The sequence below is a fragment of the Papilio xuthus genome, unplaced genomic scaffold (genome assembly GCF_000836235.2).
Source record: "Papilio xuthus unplaced genomic scaffold, Pxut_1.1 DF827756.1, whole genome shotgun sequence".
Taxonomy (NCBI): Eukaryota; Metazoa; Arthropoda; class Insecta; order Lepidoptera; family Papilionidae; genus Papilio; species Papilio xuthus.
In genome coordinates, this window is record NW_013530893.1 from 1,554,810 (window position 1) to 1,566,718 (window position 11,909).

An 11,909-nucleotide genomic window follows, 5' to 3' on the forward strand; every position below is an offset into this window, starting at 1 on the left:
CCGCGTATGATAATTTGGCTTTATTGTGATGGACGCAAAAATTTATTTAATATTCTCTTCACTTCAAACGGTTTAATTCTGTGGCTGAATCAATAAAACATAATAGCAGCGTTAGATTATTTAAAAAAAAAACAATTCGATATTTAAAAACTGTGGAAATATGACAGCCCTAAAACATATATGTCATTTTTCATTATTCACAACCCTAACTTATAAATTTTATTAAAACCTTGTCCTACAATTATTAAAAACAAAGAGTATTTAAAGTAAATAGTTAATTAACTTCATTTAACGTTTAAAGTACTAATTAACTCATATTTATAATTGTTCTAATTACGGCTGAATATAATTCAAATTCAGTTATCTAACCGGCCGCTAGATGGCGCGAGTAATTTGTCACGCTCGCACAAGCATCGCTCGACAGGACGGAATGATTTATTGCCGTCCATACAAAGACCTCTTTAAATAGAGCCCCCCTTCGTAAAGCTAACAGTCAATTTAGATGTAATTACGAAGGGAAACTAACCTCCAAAATGCGCGCGCAAAAAGTTTACTTTTCCGGATTTACAGCGCTTTTGCCGCGCTGTCAAATTCTAGTGATTAATTTAATAACTAGATTAATAAATACCATAATTCTCAACCATTACATATATTTATCATCTTATTACTAATATTATAAATGCGAATGTTTAGATGGATGGATGTATGTTTGAAGGTATCTTCAGAACAGTTGAACATCTTGATGAAATTTAGCATAAATGCAGATCATAGTCTGGAAGAATGTAAGCTACTATTTTTTTTATTCCGCACGGACGAAGTCGCGGGCGATAGCTTCTAATTAATAAAAAGAAACAATTAACATATAATCGTTATAAATATAACAAGATTAAAAATATATTTATAGACATTTATTCGGTTTTTTTTTAAATTTTATTTTATAGACATTAATTGGATAATCGTTTGCCTTAATGTAGTTTTAATATATGAAATCTACACTTAGGAACTGCTGAAGTAACTGGCAGCTAGTCTTCTAGTATCGCGTTGTTAATTACTCGATAAAAAAACGGCACATCACTAGCGAAGCGTTCGGATACATTCCTTAGCTAATTGTAAGCACGGGACTCTGTCGAGGACGCATTTGTCAATTGTCGGCCTCCCTTGCCGCATAATTACTTATTTAGCTATTTCTGGAACGCTTTGACGGCTTGTTAGAATATCCAATCGTACACAAATTGGATGTCGCGGCTAAATGATTGCTTGCTTGTCCCCCCCATCTCCTTTCTTTCTCTTCCTTTTTTTCGACGCGGACCTTAAATCTATTTGTTAGTGAAAACGACTTAGTTTTACGGTTATCGTATACGTTGACAAGTTTCCTTGACAACTTTCGATTATTATACATTTTTTTCTGAAATATTTAAACTGACTAGAACTTGCTAACCGTGAGTTTCTGAGACAAAAATCTCCGATTAAAACATATTGTTAGCTCTTTTTTGTCAAAGGTGAAAGATAGAGATGACGATATATTTTGTTCAGAGATTTTGGTGTCAGAAAACCATGGTAGGTCTGTTTGAATATTATTTAAGTTTTATTAACGTCAAGTCCCTTTTATTTCTAATTCAGAATGCACACAATCTCTATGCATTTTTATACGTCCTTTTTGTCATTTAAAGACAAAAGTTCTGAAATTTTTGAAACTCTTAAATGTTTAGAAGTTGAGTTTGCTTCGCTAAAGGATTTTCACTTACAACAAAGAAATATAATTTTTATGTTACAAATATACAAAGAAATTTATAATTAGAAATTTAATACTGAAAATGCAATTTAAAATTGATTTCTTTCACAGTCAACAACTTCGTTATGAATCAAACCCTCGTCTCGTAACATCCCATCTAATTAAAATACAATAAAAGATTTTAAATGAACACACTACACCACATGTTTACACAAATGAAGTTAATTAGTATGCGTCAATTCATTTCCCAGACAGCGCCATCTGTGGGCAAATAGATCGCCTGTCGACAACCGTACAAATCGATTTGATACATCGAGTTTTTATCATTCGATTCCTTCACAGAAACACCGAATCGAATTCGGATGCCGTAACGTCAATTAGTGAATACTCTCACAGTTTTTTATGGTGTTTTTTTGTTGATAAACACAGTCTTAGATTTAAATCGTTCTTATACTGTAGATACTGATAAAGAAAAAAATATATGATTCCTTTAACTCCATACTTTCATATTTCATCGTAGAGTAAAAACGAAAATAGGAAACATTTAATCATAGCTAGGAAATTCAAAGAGGATTATATAAAAAAGGATGCATACACGGCTTTGATACTGGCAGACGACAAAAAAAAACGATCGCCGGTCGTGGTGACGTAAAAAAGGAGATGTCCGGACATTACGCGGCGCTTTGCAGCGCCCTCTCGTGCCTGTAGCTGGATATTCGAATTGATTGGAAAAATAAAATAAAAACGTTAACGTACAAACTTTACATTCCTTTGAGGTGTTTGAGTGTCGTGTTCTATTCGAATCTTTTCGAAAAATGTTTGCTTAACTAATACAAGATGTATGTGGGATGCAAAAGGGGTAGTTTTTTCTCGACTGACAAGAAGGCAATGTTTTTTTGTGAACATTACATTTCAAATGTAGCTACTCCTGATTTTTTTACTGTCGGTACAAGTACAGATCTGGTATAATGTACTTGCATCGATGTTTACTCTTTTATTTTCTAAGTAATTAAATGTTAAAAATAATATTATTAAAAATAATGTTAACATTTGTCGAGAGATGGCACTACTAGTATTTAGTAATTAAATTAGGTTTTGTTTTCACAAAATACATACGAAGGTAAAAATAAATATATCTTTTAAAATAGCTATTCTTTTTAAGCAAAAAAATTGCTACTCATCAAGTCGTTATTCATCTGCTGGTAAAATACGCGACGTAATATTTTTATCCCTTTAGAATCATCTTCGGTGTATTTTAATTGGGGTCCTATTTCATTGTACGTGTCAACCCTCTTGTTTATCGGCGAACAAGTTTCCCCTTTACACTTGAAATTAAGATAGATTAAGATGTAGATATCATATTGACATATCTTTTTTGTACATATACCATCAAATAAAACCTCTTTTATATTTTATTATTTTAAATCTTTGCGATTAAAAAAGTATTAAAATGATTTACGTTTTTATTTTAATAATATTACTAGATTCGATTTAAATAAAAATCATTGTCAAGTATGTATGCATGTCTTACTTCTTACTAATATGATAAATGCGAAAGTTGGATGGATGTTTGTTAGAATCTTCAGAACGGTTCAACAAATCTTAATTTGGTAAAGATGTGGAAAATAGTCAGGAAGAGCACATAACATTTTTTTTTAATTCCTCACGGACAGGGTCTCCGGCGACAGCTAGTTATTACATAAATATTACATTTGAATGCTAATATCGTTATCATCATCATCAGCTCGCTATACGTCTCCACCGAAGGGCTTGGAGCCTACTCTAAGTTAAGCATGATTAGGCCATAGTCAACCACGCTAGCCAAGTGCGGGTTAGTTGACTTCACAAATATCTTTTAATTTTCTTCTCAGATATGTGCAACATCACGATGTTTTCCTTCACCGTAAGAACGTCGGATAAATGTACATATGTAAATCGAAAAACACATTGGTACATGGTGGGATTTGAACCCAGGACCTGCAGATTGCAAGTCAAGTGCTTGACCACTGAGCCACTAACGTAATATCATTATAATCAAATTGATGCATAATAATAAATCACGTTCCAAGACAGAATAATTGTTATATTAAATTAAATTACAATAATAACAAACACAAAACAATTATTAGAACAAACACTTTTGTTATGTTTTATCTTGTTTTAAATAACAAATTTGTGATCTTTTTACGATTAATTTGTTATGATTCATTCAACAAAGTACACATTTTTATATTCTAGAAAGTAAACCTTCTAGTTTAATGAAGCTTGTCTTATAAATTAATTCGTTATAAAAACATACTTATTACTGTGGAGTAAAGTGCGAATTTCCTTGTTTACGATTAAATGTGAAGGTTAAACTATACCGTCAAGATCAAGGATAAATTATAAATATAATCTCGTAATCAGATGTCATTGTTTTTGTAAACAATTCGATTTTGGTATTTTATATTAACTAGCTGTTGCCCGCGACAATTTTTATTTTATATCATAAGGTGGCAAACGAGCGAGTGGCCACCTGAAATCGCTGATATAGCGAAGTGACCGTTACCCATAGACACGCAATCGCATATGCGTTGCTTTCCTTTATTCGACGGAGGAGAGGATGCACAGAAAGATAATATATTTCCTTCCCAAGCATCCCCTCATCCGGAAAGTCCACTTCCATTTCCCATCCTTTCCTTATAAGAAAAGAGGTGGGAAGGGAAAGAGGGCTAATTAGGCCTCCGGGACACACTCATCAGACGAAACGCGGAATTGCTTCCACTTTACGCCTGTCTTCAGAACGGCTCAACGTATCTTGATGAAATTTGCCACCGATGTAGAACATTATCTTGAGGAACACATAGGCTACTATGTTTCTTTTCAATCTCGCGCGGACGGAGTTGCGTGCGACAGCTAGTATTAATGATAAAGATAAATTAAACCGTTTGATTGACAATTTGTATAATAAACTAGCTGTCGCACGCGACTCCGTCCGCGCGTGATTTAAAATAGATGTTGGCCGATTCTCAGACCTACTCAATATGCTCAGAAAATTTCATGAGAATCGGTCAAGCCGTTTCGGAGGAGTATGGGAACGAAAATTGTGACACGAGAATTTTATATATAAGATATAGATAATTTTTTTTTAATTTACTAATATTTCTTTTACCATTCCAACTAAGCTCTAGGCTTGTGCTAGGATATGGTTTACGACAATAATCGAATGGTGGGATTCGAAACCATGACATCGTGATCGGAAATTCGTACCCTTTTTTTTCTTTTTTCAGAGGGGAATGCTTTATGCATACTCCGCGCCCCGGGGGGGACGCGGTAGTTATGTGGGATTCTCCTCCATAGCGGAGGCATACCCACTAAACCCCTCTGTTCCTCCAACGCATCGGGACGGGACCACGGGCACGCTTTCGCTGTCGTCCGCGGCCCCGTCTGCGAAATGCGTACTCTTAGGCAGTAGGCTATTGACGCTTTCTATGATTCGGATTATGGGGTTACAAGATACTTTTATTCAACTTTGTATTACAATAATTTAAAAGTTTATGCCATAATTTTTCTGCCATAGCGTAACTAATATTAACAGTTTAGTAGCGTCAACAAAAACGTTTAATTTTCATGCGTAAATTCTATTGATTGGCAATTATTTTTTTTTTTTCATTCAATTGTTTCTTACCTTTAATAGATTTAATGCAAAAAGGTGAAGGAACTGGTTTCTTATTCAAACAGAACTTGATGCAGATTTAAATGTACTGGCTAAGTGTTAGCACGTTTTGTGGTTGTGCTAGGCGAATTAATTTTATTTTGCTTAATTTATGGATTAAAATAAATAAGCATAAATACTTTTTTAAATCGCTGCCTGTAACTGGCTGATTATGTTTGACAACTTCAAGGCGGAATTAAAATTGAAATGGCGCCAATATTTAGTGGCATCTTTGGGTGAGTTTTTTTTTTAATATTTAGCAGATTTTTTTTTCCATCAATTATCAGATATTTTAATATCGTATTATTAGTTCATTTTAATAACAATAAATTATTATAAAAACACTCGAGTATTTTAAGTTTCGGAAACAAGACATTGCTTGATGCGCCATCTTTAAAATATTTGTTATTGAACCATTTTATACGCTAATTCGCGACATGCAACAACGCTCATGAGACAAAGGATTTTAGATTTTTAATAACTATTCAGATCACTGGACCTATTATACTACTAGCTCTCACCCGCGACTTCGACCGCGCGGAATTTAAAAACAAACAATTAGTAGCCTATGTGTTCTTCCAGGCTATGTTCTAAATGTATGCCAAATTTCATTGAGATCCACACAGTTGTACTGGAGATACCTTCAAACATCCATCCATCCATCCATCCACGTATAAATTCGCATTTATAATATTAGTATGATAAGTTATAATAATTGCAATAGTCAAGTTAAGGTATTCCAACAACTTACTACAACAAAACTTCAAGGCGAACGAGACTCCCTTAATTAATAAACACGATTGCTTTTGTATCCGCGTCGGTTGCTGGACTTTTGTAATGCATTGCACTAGGGTAGCCATGATTGTTAATGGTGAATGGAATAAAAAAGTAAAAAGCAGTAGTAAAGTAGTTTAAAAAAGGCGTTTTGTTTAATAAAAGTCCTTAAAACCCCAAGAGGGTCCCCCCTTTATAAAACTTGATAACTTACGAATCACAAAATGATGTGATTTTATCTTTTTCTGGATTTTAAGCTCTACCTACATATATCACTATAGCGCTAAATAGTGCATACATCAGATTCCACCATTTTGTTATTGTTAAAAAATATATCACTAAATTACGCTTAGTTAAAATTATGAAAAAAAATTATAAATTCACGTAATTTGTTGATTTAAAAAAAACGTGATCTTTTCGAATTTTATCATGGATTTGTAGTCACCCTAAAGTACAATTAAATATAGCACGCGCAATACTTTAATGTTTACAAGGTCGCAAAATAAAACAATAAGTTACTTATGTATATAATATCAATAGTATGTTTAGCCGTATGTATGTCATAAGTTAAAGCTATTATAATGAGGAGACGATGGGGAAATATCTTTTAAATATACTATATACTCTGATCATATCATAGGGCTTGAATAAAACGGATTTAGACCCAATTTTCACTGAGCAAACAGTCGCAAACGGCCTATCGCGCTCTGGCGTCCTTTTGTAATCAATCGCAACCTAACTGTGGAAATATGACAAGTGATCGGCTAACCAGGCTAGTGGAAATTGGACCTAAGTTCGACTGACGGTACTCCTACGACATATCCACTGAAATTCCTGCTAAAATGTGTTACATTTCTTCTTTTGTGTTCTATACGCAGCAAGTTACGGCAGCCTGTGTACGGGCATGTCGATGGGATGGACGTCACCAGTGCTTCCACAGCTGCGGGGCCCCGGATCCCCGCTGCCCGAGGCTCCAACCATACAGCAGGAATCCTGGGTAGGATCGCTGCTCGTGCTCGGCGGGCTATTGGGTAAGTTGTAGCGTACTGCTTTTACATCTAACTGCTGCAAGTATACAGTACTTATGGTGTAAACTTCCCATACTAAATTAAATCTAACGTTCTTCCTTAGAGAACTCTGAGTGACAGTTAGACCGACCTTTCTATCGCTTAGTTGTTAAGTTAGAAATATAAAATTAGTTATGACTTCCCGTATCTAACGCAACACTAAAAATTGAGAACAACGCCATCTAGTTTCATAGCTTAACTTTTCCCAGGTCCACTAATAACAGTACCTCTATCCCCTTACGTGGGTCGTCGGTGGCTTATCATGGGCTCGAATGTGCCGCTGCTTCTGGGCTGGCTGCTGGCGGGCGTGGCGCGGGATCTGCCCACGCTGTACGCAGCGAGGATCGCCTGGGGCGCGGCCACAGGAATGCAGTTCGCCACAGTACCTTTATACATAGGAGAGATCGCTGAGGTAAGTATATAACTGTAAAGCCCTTCGGAGAAGGGCTTTCTAGGTACCAAATATTGAAGGGCTATAAAATGTAGTCTTCTAGGGAAAGTTAACATTTTAACAAGACCTTTTTAACGACTGAATTCGACAGTCAGACATGGTAAACCTATTAGAATGTTAATATTACTAGGACAAGATCCGCGGGGCCCTGAGCGCATTCTTCTTGCTGTTCATCAACGTGGGCTTCCTGCTTGCGTACGCGATAGGGCCATTCACCTCGTACTGGGGCCTCACCGCGACAGGCGGAATCCTGTCGCTCTTCTATGTGCCCTTCACCTGGCTAATACCGGAGACGCCCTTCTTTTTAGTCTACAAAGGTACTTATTTAGTATCAACATTACAGTGTATTTTAACCCTAGAATTTAAACTACGATAACATCTATTTCATCATCAGCTCACTATACGTCCCCACCGAGGGGTTCGAAGCCTACCCTAAGTTAAGGGTGATTAGGCCATAGTCAATCACGCTGGCCAAGTGCGGGTTGACTTCACACATATCTTTGAATTTCTTCTCAGATATGTGCAGGTTGCATCATCTGCAACATCTACTTAATTATTCTTAATTCTGTGTTCTTCTATTGTTTCGACAGTTTTGAATTTAAGTATAAAACGCCACTAAAGTACTTAGACATTTTCTGCATTTTATCCTATTGAAGAAATCACTTTATTTTTTTTACTTGTAGCATAAAAATCAACGTATTGTATTATAGGTAACATAAACGAAGCATCAGAAGTGCTTCAGAAGTTGCGAGGTGTGAGTAGAGAGAAAGTTCAGCCGGAGTTAGAAGGTTTGCAAGCGATGGTCGCGCGGGAGTTCAAGGAGGAGCCCAGGATAAGTGACCTCTGGGCGACAAGGGGACAAGTTAAAGCTCTAGGTGAATATCATGAAATCATTTTGTTTTTAAACAATAACCTCAACTAAAATACTATTATAAAAATATGTTAAAGCTAAAATATTATTGCATGTTGATTAAAATTGAAAACGTTTTTGAATATTTTAGGGCCCTTACAAAGTACAAACCTTCCATACCATCTTTAGAACATCCTATACAAGTTAAATCAATTTCGATCCACTTTTGCTACGCCATACTTTTTTAATGACTTAATAGACTACATATGTATTATTCCAGACTATGTTCTACATCTAAGTATGCCAATTTTTTTTTTCAAAATCCGTTGCATTTATAATAATAATAAGAAAGTGAGATTCTTTTGATATAAAAATAATGTTTTAATTTGTTGCGCTAGGTATCTGCGTGTTCCTGGCGATGTTGCTACAGTTGTCAGGCATTGACGTGTTGCTGTTCTACATGGAGGAGCTGCTGCAGAAGGTCGGCACCAGGATATCAGCAGCTGACGGCACCATCATCATGGGAGTCGTACAGGTATAGTCAACTTAAAGTACTTATGTACGTACTTATAGAATTTCCAGTGAAATTCAGATAAGACTTTACGAGTCAAAAACATTAAAATTAAAAATATCAGTTCTTTAAGAATGATTATATTATGTTAATATTTGTAATTTTATTGTTTTAAATTGTAAATAAGTTAGTTTTTGTTACACATTTCTATGTTAGGTGGTGACAAGTTGCATCACGCCGCTGGTCGTGGACAGACTCGGCAGGAAGCTACTAATGTGGACCACGTCTTTGGGACTTACTATATTTTTGGTAAATTAATTTAATAGAATTAAAAACAACACAATACTTTTTCTTTTCAGTTTTGAAATGAGAAATATTTTTTATAGTAGAAAATATTTCCTAGCCATTTTGTTAAAACGTCATTTGACCCAATGCATTAAGTGTCTTATGACGCTACTTTGCTTTATAAATAATATGTACGAAGTTAATTTTCTTTGACTACACTAGTTTTTCCGTAGTGTTAAGTCTCGCATAATCTATATTCTAGTTATCTTTATATAATAATGTTTGGTTTCAGGGTATTATTGGTGTGTACGCACTACTCGACTCTCACTACAAGTACGATGTGGCGCACGTCGCCTTCATCCCACTGCTCTGTCTCATTATATACATGATTCTCTTTACATTAGGTATGTTATTAAATACGCTACGCATTTGAATGACAATTAAGATATTTTGTTTTGCGAAGATATGTATGGTGAAACGTTACAAAATAAGCAAATGTTAAATTTTTGTTGTAATATTTGTTGGCCGCGACTCCATCCGAGCAGAATTAAAATGTGATACCATAGTGACATGTCAATACCATAGTGCCTTTCCTTATTATTTAGTAAACGAGCTGGCATAATCGTACCGACGCGATTGAAGCCGGGTCTGACAAAATGGAAAAAGTTAGGCCAACATCATTTAAATTAACTTTCATTTCTGTAAACAGCAGCTCACAATCCCGCCTGTTAAAAAAAACTTAGTAATCTATGTGCTCTTTCAGACTATGTTCTATATTTATGACAAACGGCAGGATCCGTTTAGCTTTTTTGGAGATACCTTCTAACAAACGGTCATCCATTACAATTTATTATATTAGTAAGATAAATGCAAATGTTTAAATTATAAATAGATTGATGTTAGGATGAAAATTTAGCACAGATGTAAAACATACACTAGAAGAGCACATAGACTACTAATTATTTTTGTGAATTCCGCGAGGACGGAGTCGCGGGCGACAGCTAGTAACATATTTAGCTTACTATTTAATAAATGTTTTATTTATTATCAGGTGTGGGTCCAGTGCCATGGATCCTGGTGGCGGAGATGTTCCCCGCTAAGACGAAGTGTCTCGCCAGCGGCATCGCCTCATTCATGTGCTGGCTTGCTGGCTTCGTCTGGACACGGTTTGTGTCTCAGACACTACACATTTAATGTGTTTTCACTGATGTAACATATGTACAGAAACATGATGTCTTTTCTTTTATTCTCTTTGAAGGAAATAAACAAAAATATTTTTTTCAAGAAGAAATTTTAAGGAAAGAAAATTTCATTTTTGTATATATAATTCGTCGCCGTTTTTAGTAATCAAAAAAAACTTTTTTTTTATACACTTTTCATTTAAGCAATATCTGCATTTATCTATTTTTCTTATTTTGTTTTTTTTTATATATATTTGTTTAAGGTTCTTCCGCGAGGTGGCAGCATCTTACGGCATTTACACCGCGTTCTGGGTGTTGGCGGTGTGTTGCGGCGCTGGATTCCTCTTCTCTGTCAGTTCTCTGCTGCCAGAGACCAGGGGAAAGACATTCGAACAGATACAACAAATGCTCAACAAGTTAGTAACATTTCGGAGTAAAATAGAAAAATAGAGAAGAAAAAGAAATAGGAATTTTGGAAATCAATGGACCACAATTAATGAATATAGTTGATTAGTTGTCGCCCGCGACTCCGTCTGCGCGAGAATAAAAAATAACTTAATTAGTGGTCTATGTGTTCTTCCAGACTTTGTTCTACATCTATGTCAAATTTTAGCCATTTTGGAGATACAAAACCTTAAAACAAACATCTGTCTATCCATCCATCCAAACATTCGCATTTATAATATTATAATTGTGTAAAAAAGATAATATACAAATCATTAAATAAAAACAACCTTTTTAATACAATAAACGTATATATTTAAATTTAAAAAAAATCCTGTTTAATATTTACATACTTCTGGGATGTTAAAATTAAAGTATATAATATACTAAATTATATTGGAATTTTACATACATATTAAAATATTCAAATTAAGAGTTTATAATATAACATTAACATAATATTTAAATTTACCAACATAGACGTCGCTAAGGGGGTGACTAATTGTCAGTTTTCACGCACTATTTTCAAATTGAACGAAAAGAAATTTACTATCCCCCTAGATCTAGATCTAGATTAGGCTGACGTCCTTGTTTTATATAATCTTAAACTAATCTATTCCTTTGACGAAATTCCTGCAAAAACATATAGCTATCATTTTCGTTATCTTTGAGAAAGACAGAGATAGTACTATGTTTACGTACAGATGTTTCGTCAGTGGAAACGTACGGTTATACTTTTAAAATATTTGTTTATCTTACATTGTTTTCTTTGTTACAGAAAAGAGGATACTTCGCCTGTTGATGTATGATTTAAAAATTTATAATTTTTGTTAAAATAATGGCATTCTTATGTAAAATTAACTAAAAATATATTAATATTAAGAATAAACAATTTAAAAAAGCTGGTTTATTTCATTTAT

At 34.6% G+C, this 11,909-nt stretch overlaps 1 protein-coding gene across 1 annotated transcript; it reads left to right on the forward strand.

Moving 5' to 3' along the window:
• Positions 1-5,460: 5,460 nt before the first annotated feature.
• LOC106116150 (facilitated trehalose transporter Tret1) lies at positions 5,461-11,852 on the forward strand. Its single transcript, XM_013309893.1, has 11 exons — positions 5,461-5,662; positions 7,079-7,231; positions 7,477-7,679; positions 7,849-8,035; positions 8,429-8,593; positions 8,967-9,103; positions 9,296-9,388; positions 9,657-9,768; positions 10,416-10,530; positions 10,809-10,961; positions 11,768-11,852. Exons 1-11 carry the CDS (start codon positions 5,599-5,601, stop codon positions 11,796-11,798), a joined length of 1,413 nt encoding a protein of 470 aa, XP_013165347.1. The 5' UTR covers positions 5,461-5,598; the 3' UTR covers positions 11,799-11,852.
• Positions 11,853-11,909: the final 57 nt, after the last annotated feature.

Coding starts and splice junctions, on each gene's coding strand:
- LOC106116150 (XM_013309893.1), top strand. CDS start 5,599: ATGTTTGACAACTTCAAGGCGGAATTAAAATTGAAATGGCGCCAATAT. Junction 7,232..7,476: donor CGTGCTCGGCGGGCTATTGG/GTAAGTTGTAGC, acceptor AACTTTTCCCAG/GTCCACTAATAACAGTACCT. Junction 7,680..7,848: donor ACATAGGAGAGATCGCTGAG/GTAAGTATATAA, acceptor TAATATTACTAG/GACAAGATCCGCGGGGCCCT.